Source organism: Leptodactylus fuscus, chromosome 9, assembly GCF_031893055.1.
Source record: "Leptodactylus fuscus isolate aLepFus1 chromosome 9, aLepFus1.hap2, whole genome shotgun sequence".
In the NCBI taxonomy this organism is placed as follows: Eukaryota; Metazoa; Chordata; class Amphibia; order Anura; family Leptodactylidae; genus Leptodactylus; species Leptodactylus fuscus.
Genome location: NC_134273.1, coordinates 66,142,616 through 66,156,382, shown reverse-complemented (window position 1 = coordinate 66,156,382; position 13,767 = coordinate 66,142,616). Strand labels below are relative to the sequence as shown.

At 39.0% G+C, this 13,767-nt stretch overlaps 1 protein-coding gene across 1 annotated transcript in view; it reads right to left on the bottom strand.

Annotated features, from left to right (window-relative positions):
• The window catches only part of DNM3 (dynamin 3), a 126,473-nt gene extending 112,961 nt beyond the window's left edge, over nt 1-13,512 (bottom strand). Inside the window, 9 exon segments of the mRNA XM_075286183.1 lie at nt 112-182; nt 1,095-1,181; nt 2,491-2,629; nt 3,726-3,793; nt 4,306-4,441; nt 10,223-10,368; nt 10,637-10,752; nt 10,755-10,795; nt 13,448-13,512. Coding sequence (XP_075142284.1) covers nt 112-182; nt 1,095-1,181; nt 2,491-2,629; nt 3,726-3,793; nt 4,306-4,441; nt 10,223-10,368; nt 10,637-10,752; nt 10,755-10,795; nt 13,448-13,512 — 869 coding nt within the window.
• Between the last annotated feature and the right edge of the window lie 255 nt (nt 13,513-13,767).

Genomic DNA, 13,767 nt, shown 5'->3' with positions numbered 1-13,767 from the left:
AATGATACCAAGAACTCCATATCGACAGTGTGGGCCCTTTTCACATAAACAGCCACATATAATAATATTACCAAATTACTAAATTCCATGCAACCGAAAAAAACAACTTACTATGCAAAGCCAATGAAGTCCTCGTGGTTGGTGTTGATATATGACAGCTGTATATCAATCAGGAGTAATACCTTTGAAAAGAAATCAATAAAATGACGAATAATTGGGGGGAATAGTACATCTAGTGCATCTTTAGGCCAGGGGAAAAAAATGTTGCGTTTTACAGTCACTGCAAGATGGATGCGATTCTAGTGAATTCCATCCACACCTTGTGAAAAAATATGTGCAGTGGACACACTGTGATTTCCAAAACCGTTAGGTATAATGGAAGCAGAAAGAAACTCGTAGAGAACTGAAGATGGCAAGCAATGCACAAGGGAGCCCAGGAGAGGTGAGGGAAGGGAAGTGTCAGTGATTATTATTTTAGCGCAACTCCGCTGAGCCTCAGAAGAGTCCAAAAATATACAATAATAACAATTTGTTGGTGCTGAACCCCATAGATTTTGGGTTTGGCTGAACCTGGAATTTTTAGAAAATTTGTAACAAATCTGTCTCATTACAAATTATTGCTGTTCCACTAATTTCAGTGCGATTGGAATTCTTTTCTCTACTCCCTATTGTGTGGTGCCCTGGACCCTTTCAGCACTCCCCACCCCTCCCTTCTTGAGTTTGTAGTGGTCTTCTGATTGGACGATCGAGCTATCGAGGGGAGGCTTGGGGTTCACTCATTGCAGAAAACCCAGGCACTGAACATTAAGGGGAACTTGTAATCACAGAGCAATGTGATATCTATAATCTTCTTGTGCAGCTACTGGTAGCATAAACATCACCTCCCATACACCGTAATTACATTCCCTGTCACCTATCTAGTGTTGTCAGCAATTTTGAGGGTTTACAGACTCCCTGCTGACAGACTCCCTATAAGAAGAGTTTTTATAGTATCAGTAATATCGGGCATACTGTATATGGATTATATGTGACAGTGGGTTAGTTGATAAGTAAACTCCGGTAAGAATTGTGCTTTTTGGTTCTCTTATATTCACCTGCTCTTTAGTTTTCTCTTCTCGTTGATGGATGAAGAGAGTTACTATCCTTTCAGTCTCATCTCTGAGTTTTGGGTATTCAGATAACTAAAGAAAATTAGAATATATGTGCTTTAATATAACATTAACAGCTACTATAGTACTGGGTTTTCTTAAGTTTTACATTACATAGTGGTAGAGGGGTAGATGGAAACATGTTTATGATGATCCAGTTATTTATCTGTCTCACAATAGGTTACTTAAAGGCGCCCTATACAAACTCTGAGGCCTTACAATCACTGATAATTAGACACCCCTAGAGTCTGAGATCTAGTTCACATCTGCGTTCAGTATTATGAAAGCACACGGACCCCTAGATTATAATGGGGTCCGAGTGTTTTTCACGTAGTGTCCGTACGAGTCATGCAAAGAAGAAAGTAGTTCTTGAAGTACTTTTCTTACTGCATGTTCCATGTGGACACCATGCAGAAAACACATGGACCCCATTATAGTCCATGGGGTCTGTGTGCTTTCATTGTTCACCGCTTGTCAATGCGTTCGGCATTCCGTTCAGGGGGTCCCCAAGCGGACTCTCCAAATGGAATACCCGAACACAGATGTGAACCAGACCTAAGCATTCAAGCCCGCAGGAAAGCAGATTTGTAGAGTCCAATGGAATACATCACAACCGGATGGGCACTGCCTCCTTGACCATGTAGATGTTTTGTTTATCCATATTGGTTCAGTTATTCCAAAGATATAAGCCCTTTTAGTGTTGATGCAGATTAAAGTATATTAGTCAAGTGCACAATAACCCCTGGGGTAGGGTCTCTGTGTGCTATATATCATGCAATGTTAATCTGTATCAATAGTAAAACGTTCATGTCTTTAGATAATAACAGCCACCAAAATGGTCAGGGGTGACAGAGCCTATTGTATGGCTTTGGGCTTTTTAGACCTGGTGACAGGTTCTCTTTAAGGGCCGGTTCACATTAGCGTATGTATTCCGTCCAGTTAGAGTCCGCATGGAGACCCCCGAACGGAATATAATCACATGTGCAAGCGCTGCGCTGTAAAAGCACACGGACCCCATAGACTATAATGGGGTCCGTGTTCTTGCCGCGCACTGCCCGCACAAATCATTTGTGTGGGCAGTGCGCGGCAAGAACACGGACCCCATTATAGTCTATGGGGTCCGTGTGCTTTAACTGCACACCGCTTGCAGTTGAGTTGGTATTCCGTTCAAGGGGGGTCCTCATGCAGACTCTAACCAGACGGAACACATACGCTAACGTGAACCAGGGGTAAGGCAGGCAGACTGCCATAGGCATAGTGATAAGAAATTAGAAAACTGCTCATTGTCCAAATGTGCTCGTATATGATAAAATAGTACAAACCTCTTATTGTCATACTATACCTTCGTCATACATTTTGTAACAGAGTTAAGGAGCTCCTGCATAACCAGGTCGACGCATTTCAAAGCTGGGCCTTTTAGCTTCACAATCTGTTTTTTGACTATTGCTTGAAATGCCATATCAGGAGTAAACAGCCCAGTTCTGTAAAAAGAAATAAAACATAGAAAATGGTAAATATAAGGAAAAAAAAAAATCAGTCCTGGCCAAGTAAAGCCCATTCACTTTAATGTAACTGAGTTGCAATACCTACTACAACCTATGGTCAGGTGGGGTGCTGTTTTTAGAAAAAAGCAGCCATGTTTTTATGATTAATCATTGACAACCCAAATGGCAATCAAAGACAGTCCAAAAGCCGTCACTGTTTGCAAATAAGTTGTTGTTGCTGGAAATGAATTCATTGGAAAGATGCACTTTATGTATAGTATCAGATAACAGTTATAGCGGTGATTTTTAGACGTATATCATGTAAACTATAGTGTGCACATTTCATCTTTTCCAGGACAAAATATGGTCCTCTATGCCCAAAATACTGACATAGCTTACTATCATGTGAGCAATTTATCAAAACTGCTGCTGGCCCCTGCTGGTCAATCATGAGAACTGCACCTCTACATATGCTTCTACACTATTATGTACTACTACTACGTATTGATTTGGATAGATTTTGTACTTTAGTGAATAAAACAGAACTTATGCGAACATTTAGTAGTTGCCCAAGATCACAGGGACAAAGAGAGACAATGGATTGATATAATGAAAGAAGCATGACCATGGTGGGGCCCAAGGTGAACATTTGACATGGGGCCCCACTTGACCACTAAAGCCACTCATTGGCTGTAGCAGTCACGTGTTGTTGATGTGACGTCACAGTTGCAGGTGGGGAGCACCAGAGTGTTGGCACTGGCACAGTCAAGGATCTGACAAGTACAAAATGCTTCTTGTGTTATTTTATCCCATTGCCTGCTTCATTGCAGGGGCGTAGCTATAGGGGGTGCAGAGATAGCAATCGCTACTGGGCCCTGGATCCTCAGGCGGCCCAAAGGTCTTTGTACAACATAAGACAACACCAGTATTCTATATAGCACAATGTAAGTGGGGGTCCCCTTACACATTTCGCATTGGGGCCCAGAAGCTCCAAGTTATGCCTCTGCACATATGGACAATTCATACACTGCAAATACAAGAAGTTACTTTCCAGCAAAAATAACCAAATGTAATATACAAGGATCCAAAATACCTGATGCCATGGATGTTTTTGATGGCATAACTAATCTCTCTTCTTAGGTCCTTCTCCTCAAACTCTGTCTGCATTAAAACATGAACATATGAGCATAACAGTATATTCCATGATGGCCACAATAACATCTCTTTCTAAATATACACCCTTGAAATCTGCACCTATTTAAAGAAGTGAGGTCTGCCTGTTCAGATAGATTCAGAATTTACATAGAAGTGAATGGAGAGAGCAGTGAATGTGTGGCCACCTCTTCACTCATACCAGCCACGGAACTGGGGTTAGGGGACCGCAGCTTTTAGGATAAACATGGGTCCCAGTCAGAGCTGAGTCCAAGTTATCTGCTGCCTTAGGCAAAAATTAAAATGGCACCTCAAACCTCTCTCCCTTTTTTGGACCGGATTTTGACGCGGAGGCCGCCTCAGAACTGGCTCCAAAAACGCCTGTTGTGTGAACATACTCTTAAATGAAAAAAAAAAATGTAATCCTGGTGTTTAACCATTTGCAATAAGGGCCACAATCATGTCAGTACCTTTTGTTCCATCCCCCTAATAAAAGGATTTTTACAAGAATAAGTCTATACCTTCACCAGCTCAAACGGGAAGCGCTCATGAAAGATCCGATTGATTTTTGCACCACTTGATAATTCCAGGGTATCCACTTGATGTCCGGATCCTCCAATTCTTTTCTCAAAATCAAGTGCAAAATTCTGTACCAATCTTGAAAATTAAAAAAAGAGGTATAGTGTTTATCCTAATCTGAAACTAGAAACTAAAAATGCTCTTTAGGACTCATGCACACATTAGAGTTCTCTGCAGTGAGTCTGAATATAGGACTATATTGTATACAGTCCTATGAAAAAGTTTGGGCACCCCTATTAATCTTAATCATTTTTAGTTCTAAATATTTTGGTGTTTGCAACAGCCATTTCAGTTTGATATATCTAATAACTGATGGACACAGTAATATTTCAGGATTGAAATGAGGTTTATTGTACTAACAGAAAATGCGCAATATGCATTAAACCAAAATTTGACCGGTGCAAAAATATGGGCACCTCAACAGAAAAGTGACATTAATATTTAGTACATCCTCCTTTTGCAAAGATAACAGCCTCTAGTCGCTTCCTGTAGCTTTTAATCGGTTCCTGGATCCTGGATGAAGGGATTTTGGACCATTTCTTTCTACAAAACAATTCAAGTTCAGTTAAGTTTGATGGTCGCCGAACATGGACAGCCCGCTCTCAAATGATCTGAAAACAAAGATTGTTCAACATAGTTGTTCAGGGGAAGGATACAAAACGTTGTCTCAGAGATTTAACCTGTCAGTTTCCACTGTGAGGAACATAGTAAGGAAATGGAAGACCACAGGGACAGTTCTTGTTAAGCCCAGAAGTGGCAGGCCAAGAAAAATATCAGAAAGGCAGAGAAGAAGAATGGTGAGAAGAGTCAAGGACAATCCACAGACCACCTCCAAAGAGCTGCAGCATCATCTTGCTGCAGATGGTGTCACTGTGCATCGGTCAACTATACAGCGCACTTTGCACAAATAGAAGCTGTATGGGAGAGTGATGAGAAAGAAGCCGTTTCTGCAAGCACACCACAAACTGAGTCGCCTGAGGTATGCAAAAGCACATTTGGAGAAGCCAACTTCATTTTGGAAACAAAGATTGAGTTGTTTGGTTATAAAAAAAAGGCGTTATGCATGGCGTCCAAAAAGAAACAGCATTCCAAGAAAAACACATGCTACCCACTGTAAAATTTGGTGGAGGTTCCATCATGCTTTGGGGCTGTGTGGCCAATGCCGGCACTGGGAATCTTGTTAAAGTTGAGAGTCGCATGGATTCCACTCAGTATCAGCAGATTCTTGAGAATAATGTTCAAGAATCAGTGACGAAGTTGAAGTTACGCCGGGGATGGATATTTCAGCAAGACAATGATCCAAAACACTGCTCCAAATCCTCAGGCATTCATGCAGAGGAACAATTACAATGTTCTGGAATGGCCATCCCAGTCCCCAGACCTGAATATCATTGAACATCTGTGGGATGATTGGAAGCGGGCTGTCCATGCTCGGCGACCATCTAACTTAACTGAACTTGAATTGTTTGTCCAAAATACCTTTATCCAGGATCCAGGAACTGATTAAAAGCTACAGGAAGCGACTAGAGGCTGTTATCTTTGCAAAAGGAGGATGTACTAAATATTAATGTCACTTTTCTGTTGAGGTGCCCATACTTTTGCACCGGTCAAATTTTGGTTTAATGCATATTGCACATTTTCTGTTAGTACAATAAACCTCATTTCAATCCTGAAATATTACTGTGTCCATCAGTTATTAGATATATCAAACTGAAATGGCTGTTGCAAATACCAAAATATTTAGAACTAAAAATGATTAAGATTAATAGGGGTGCCCAAACTTTTTCATAGGACTGTATGTACATAGAAACTGCTTTTTGGTTAGAATACCGCCATACTGTACGTACAGAATAAGATGGAACGCGATACATTTTTTTGAGACTGATTAGTACGGAAGACAACAAAAAGATCTGTACAGTTCCATAAAACTATACTCTGTACATATAAGATTATATACTATACTCTGAATATATACCGTATATACTCGAGTATAAGCTGACCCGAATATAAGCCGAGGCCCCTAATTTTACCACAAAAAACTGGGAAAACTTATTGACTCGAGTATAAGCCTAGGGGGGAAATGCAGCAGCTACTGGAAAATTTCAAAAATTAAAATGGTCGGAGTTTTTGGGTGCAGTAGGTGCTGGGTGCTGGGGAAGGGGAGGGGGTGTTCTGGTTGTCTTCTGCCCCTTCCCTGAGCTTGAGGACGTTTTTTTTTTCCCCCATGTGGAATTCAGTCTGGCTGAATATAGGGTATCTGCAGTGCTCCTATTAACCCCTTCCCGACGGAACAGGAGCACTGCAGATACCCTATATTCAGTAGACCGGGCACTGTCAGACACAGGGAGACCTAATGTGTATGTGTTACACTGTAATTTTCTACTTTTATATGTATTCTAGTGAAAGGAGGGATTTACAACTTTTATTTTTTTAAATCTTTTTTTTTTTTTTCTTTGCTGACTCATGTATAAGCCAAGGGGGCCTTTTCAGCACAAAAACTGTGCTGAAAAATTCGGCTTATACTCGAGTATATACGGTATAAGATTATATATATGTATTTAAGATTATATACTATACTCTGTATATATAAGATTATATACTATACTCTGTATATATAAGATTATATACTATACTCTGTATATATAAGATTATATACTATATTCTGTATATACTCTGCATATATTAACAGGGCTTTACAACACCTTTTCATTCTCCACTGAGACAAACTGCTTTTAAGAGTGTTGACCGAAGCTTCCACATAGTTGAACTAAGGATAATAAATAACGAATATATCATAAATATCAATACATATTAGTAACAATTTGTTATATAAATAAATAAAAGAAATAAAATTTCTTTCATTATAAATAAATAGTCATACTAATGACTACCAATAAATAAATAATCAAAATAGAGAATAACAAAAATTCTAAAATGGAGAGTGAAACTGAAGATTAATCATTAGGTGATCAAAAATCGACTAAATACCTGGTAATCTAAGTAGGATGTATATGTAAAAAGGAAGGGGGAGGGTCAGAGTGTATAGCAGACCCGATATAAAGGTTTTTGAATGTACTTCCCTATTTCCCCCACTTAATAGTAGATCTAAGTAAATAGGGAAGTACATTCAAAAACCTTCCCTATTAAACCTTCCCTACATTCAAAAACTATTCCCTTTAGCCGGTTTAAAAGGCTGCGTAGAAACTGTTCACGGAATGAGGATTATTATAAGCAAAGTAGTGTCATGTCCAGAAGATTTACAGAGAAAAGGTTCCCTAGCTCGGCCATATTAGCTGCAAGAGACTCACACAAACTGACTGCCTCCAACCCAAAGCACTTAGCTCCAGTAGTGAGAACTGGAAATTACATTTCATCACCACATACAGTCACAATAGGCGTAACACTATCAGAAACATTCTGAGAAAACACTGGCACATCTGGAAGAGTGACCCTATCATTGGGAAGTTACTACCGGTCAATCCAGGGCTGACTTTTAGGAGGGTCAAAAATATAAAAAAATATATAGTAGCACCCAGTAGGCTCCAATATGTGAGGAAAAAAACAACACAACTCCCCAACAGATAAATAACCAATGGTCTCTATAAATGCGGTAAGAATAGATGGAAATGCTGTCTGACTATTCTCCACAAAACAGCCACATTCCAAACCAATACGACAGGGGAAAACTTTAAAATCAAACAAAATTTGACATGCGAAACTGAATTTTGTACTATATCTTGTGGAGTGCGGTTGCAGTCTACAATACGGGGGCTTCACCACACTCCCTTTCCATTATACAGTAAATAACCATAGATCAAATGTCTATTGGGGTCCTCTCAAACATGGGGTCCTCTCAAACATGGGGTCTCCGGACACGCTAAGTTGAAACCTTAGAGCAATTTTTCCTCCTTCAAAGCCACTATAATTGAGCAAGTTCCATCAGATAAAAACAATAGGTTGGAGACCCTTAAGAAACGAGAGATGTTCTGGATATTAAAGTGAACACACTCAATCCGAACAGCCAAATTAAGATACGACCTGTCACACATCTACCTCATTATTAGTTGCCCCATCTATCTATAGACCTGTCCCGGTTCAAACAATCATTGTCAACATCGTTTATATCTTGGCTCTACTATATACTCTGCCCCTCCCCCTTTTTACATATACATCCTAGTTTTAGATTACTATGTACTTAGTAAATTTTTCATTATCTAATTATTCATCTTCAGTTTTACTGGGGGGTTTTTTGAGAATTTTTGTTATTATCTACAGTAATTTGATTTGAATTGTTACTAATATGTATTGATATTTATGATATATTCATTGTTATTTATTTATTATTATGATTACGCTCGCAGCCACAAAAAATGGCTGCCGGCATGTGCAGTCGACCCTGCCCGAGGCCCGATGGCAGAGCCAACTGTGCATGTGTAAAAGTTTGAATCCAGCACTGGAAGAAGACGCAGGGAGAGGCCGTTCCAGACGAAGATGGAGACGGCGCTGGAGATTTCTCTCGCAGCATTGGGAACGCCCCCAGTGCTGCGAGAGAACTCATTTGCATACCGAAGAAAACTGGGATAGCTACAGAACAGCGTCATGGAGAAGACATGTAAAGGTAGGAGAAGAATAGGCTTTCTTAAGGCTATTCCTACGTGTTAGTCAGGGTATCCAATGATAGGATCCCTTTAAACATTCTAAAAGGAACTAATAGTATCTTTGATAAAAGCTATTGAATAAGGAATAGGACTATTGTATCCTCAAACATAAGATAACATACAAGCAACAAAGATGACCTATACATCACAGTGTCAGTCCACACTTGCTTAGAAGACATAGTCTGACTTCCATTAAAACCATCGTTATCTTAAGATGCTGTTTGATAATCCATATACTACAGAATATAATGGAGAATAAAGCAAGAATAAAGCAAGGTGTATTGTACAAAGACCACTTAGGCACTGTGTGTGTTTCTTATTTGAAGAATGGCTATTGCTGAATCTACTGTTATCCATTGACGTTTGTTATCTATTCGTATACCACTGCAATACACTTGTGATATAGAATAACATAAGAATAATAATCTTTATTTATACATTGGAGTACCTTTCCTTTATAAGGAATTATGTCCGTTTTTAACACATAGTCTGTTGGCTATCGGAACTATTGTCATGTCATGATGTATACCACCAAAACCATTGGATCTATTGGATTCTACTTTTATTTTTCTTATGTATTAGAATATGAGTTTCTTTCCTTTCTGTTTTTATTATTCTTTTATACAGCTTTGATGAAGGGGTGCGTGCTGCTTGCATGTAATCATACGAAACGCGTTATCTGTTTATCAATAAAGTCTGGTTTACTACACTCCAAGGCATATATATCGCGTTCTTAAAGAGGAGTGCATCATCCTTGGGTGTAGGAGCTATATGTCCCAATTTGATCTTTTTTTTTTTTTTTTTTTTTTTTATGTAGAATGTGAGCCCCATTTTCCTGTGGCCGAATGGGAGAAACCACAGGAAAATGGTTGGCGGACATTCGCAGTTGGCGCTTTTGGATGAAGACACAAAGGTGACGCAGGAGAAGAGGCAGTCCGGAGAAAAGATGGAGCCGCTGCTGGAGAGTTTTCGAACAGCACAGGGGACACCGACATTACTGTCTGAAAACTCATTTACATATGGAAGAAAGCAGAATGTGCTCAGGAATGGCAGCGCCGGTCAGAATAATAAAGGGAAAAGAAGAATAGCCCTTCTTGAGGCTATTCCTACATGTACTTAGTTAAAAAAGGGAATTCTAATGATAGAATCCCTTTAAATAGTAATAAAAGTCACAAGAGATCAACACAATAGAGCGACTTACTTTAACAAAGCTTTGGTCTTCCTTAATGGCCCCTCAGCCATAAGACTTTTCCCGACATCAGCATCATGTTCTAAGGAAATTGTCTGGTTTTGCAGTTTGCGCCTGGATTCTGACTGTGTATTCTGTATTCGGTTAGTGGAGTGTTCCTTAGTAGACAAAATTAAAGAATAAATACATATTGTCAGTGATGGATCTATTTTATATACTATAATACTGTTTCTTTTTTTTTTTACTTTATCTTATGGAAACAAATCACATATCTCTATCAATCAGGACAACCTTGGTGTCAGTATCCCCCCATCTACCTGATGACGTTGGACTTTACTTATGTAGCCAATGCCATGTTTCTGCAATCTATACATCATACATCTCACATAACTATGATATCAAATCTATGATAACATCCTAACATACCTGAGTGACAACTTCCTGAAGATGTGGTGTTCCAAGGTGATCCGCCATGTGCCTGTAAGCTGGATGAAATAGAGAAGATCTCCTGTCTGCTAACAGAGCAGCGTGTCTATCCTTTTACCATCAATATCTCTTTGGCTATGATTCATCACTCCAAGACATCTTCAAGTGCTGAAAGCCTAAAAGCTGTTAAAAAGACATTACAGTTACATTTGGAAGAAGCAATATTAGGAGTCAGAGATGGGATTGCCAATTTGTTCATATACCCAAAGTTATTAAAGTGAAGCTCCACAGCAAGGCTTCTTTACCCCCATCCTTCCCCCCTGACTATCTGCTCAGAGGTCACAGTTAATAGTGATAGAGATGACAAAATAGAAATGTAACTTCTGCTTTGATCTTTGACAGTGAGCCTCAAGTGTCCCGGCCCCACGCCATATTATATACCTGCTTTACATTTACCGCAGATGTTGCTCAGGGGTTTAGTTGAAAGCTCACACAGTACTTTGCCACTTTTTAGTGATATTTTCATTGGCAATTACTATGATTTTTCTTTTGGATATCTGCAGTTATTACTTTACAGTCTATAATGAAATATTAAAAAGTGTATATACACAGCTTTTAGTCAGTAGTTTTTTTTGCAGCACGTTCTGGGTATGGAGTTTTTTACTGTGTTAATAGCTGTCTGTTTCTGGTTCCATATACTGTGCAGTTCCAATGGTTGCTGACATCAGCTGATCAGTAGGGGTGCTGTGGGTCAGACACCCCACTGATCTGATATTTATAACCTATCCTAAGGATTGGTTCTAAATATATTAATCCTTGGAACACAGAGAAGTAGCCCCAATTTTTAGGAAGCTGTTCCATGAACCAACCCCCCCCCCCCAAAAAAAAATAAAATAAATAAATAAATAAAAAAAATAAAATAAATAAAATAGTTTATCCTGATTTGGGAGCGTTCTTGAGTGAATCTGCATAGGGTTTAGATAATATCCTATAAGTTCTATGCTGTTGACGCTAATTGGTAAGTTTTTGGGTTTTTTTTTTATCAAAACCATTTGCAACGTTTTATATTTATGTGATTACAAAGCAAAAAATTGTTTGTCTTCATCCAGATTCACACGGATATATTTGGTCTGTGAAATATGGACTGGAGCTGTGTATGATGTTAGGAGCCCCTGCCTCCTGCGGGAGTACTGTCCTATACTGTAATCATGTTTTTATCACAGAACAGGTGTTCCACAGGGAAGAAAGGACTCCTAGCCTCATACGTGAAGTCTTGTGGCCCCCGGTGCAATCTTTTATCCAGGGCCCCCTGCCCCTCCCTACAGCGAATTCTTGACAGTGATGGTTACAAGTGCCAAGGAGTTTAATCCCCCTTAGTGTGGTTAGGGTAATCTGTGGGTCTCCTTGGCTTATGGGCCAGATGGAAGCTGCAATCTCAGTACTGATACCAGTGCTTATGGGCCCCCTAAGGCTCCTGGACCCCGCTGCGACTGCACCCTCTGACCCCCACCCCCCGATTTGGAGAAAAGGAATTATTTCAGATTATAGCACAATCCTTTGAGGACATGGCAATTTGCTTTTTTTTCTATTTTAATTTTTCCTTCCTAACTTGAAAACCATAATTTTTAAATCTGTATAAGGTCTTTTTTTTTTTTTTTTTTTTTTGCATGGTCGGTTGCATTTGCTAATAGCAGCACTTCATTCTACCTTTATGTATTGTGTGACAATATAAAATATTTTGTGGTGCGGAATCAAAGAAAAATACAATTCTATCATTATTGTTGTGCTTTATACAGCATTCACTGCGCAGTACAAATGCTGTGTTATTCTGCAGCCCAGTACGGTGATGGTGATACATTTATAATCTTTTATACTTTAAAAAAATATATATATATTTTCATCTAAAGCGCTGTTTAACATGTGTACATATTATTGATACTATTATGGGGTGCATAGGACTTTTTGATAAGTATTTGTAAAATTTTCAACATTGGAGAGGTGGCAAAAAAAAAACCTGGAATTTCGAATTGCGTAACGTGATTCCCCCCCCCCCCCTACAGCGCTCATTGTTTGAGATAAATACTGATAGAGTGTAACAGTTTAGACATTTTCGGATGCAGTGATTTTTGTTTTTTTTGAATGTTTTTATCAACTTTATTATATTTTGAAGCTGAATTATTTGTTCGTTCATTTAAAATATTGCCCCACTATACCACCGCAAATAGGGTTTAGAGGTTCCCTGTTCTCAAGATGGAGATGGAACCTGTAACTATTGCACATTTATGGAATATTCTATGGCTAGGTCATAAATATCCGAGATGGTAATACTTTTTTTATACACCAACAAATATGCAACATGTTGTGTGTGTGAATTCAGCCTGACCTATTGCAGATACGTGATACAAGACACTGGTGATCAAACCCCTATATGATCTACTATACTATGAGAAAATTGGTTAAAATGAACTCTATACATATATGATGTACCATGAATTACCTAGTAGATCTCATCAGGGTTCTCCATCCCCTTCTGTATTAAGAGATGAATCCTAATAAGCACTTTCATTAATAAATCAGTATTATCCCCCCCACCACTATACCCCAAAACTACATATACCATTAAATACTACTAAATACGTATGGCCATATTATGTAACAGATCACGTTTCACTACAATATCAATGATTGATGGTTACCCATTGAAACCTAAGCAAAGAAAATTCTCCCAACGAGAACTAAACCTTATATATTATAGGACGCCGCTAGGTTTACAGAAATACATGTTAAATAAAACAAGTGTAAAATACTTACATAGAGAAATGACTGGAGAGAGCCAAGAGCAGGTCAAAAGCACAGTGTCTGCATGTAAATGCCATCCCTAGAGTCATTAGGAGGCAGAGGGAACCCGAGACAAAACACTTCTTGTTCTAGTATCAGCAGCAGCTTCATTCACATCCCATGAAATACACTGTCCTCCATGAAACGTTACATTCCCCTAATGGCTCAGCCTAGATGTAAAACATGATCATGTAAAAAAGGAACGTGGAGGAGACATCTCATGTGCAGTAAGAATGTCATAGGTAAAAGCAAGTTCCCCTAATACTATCGCTCATAGCGGGATCGTTGTATTA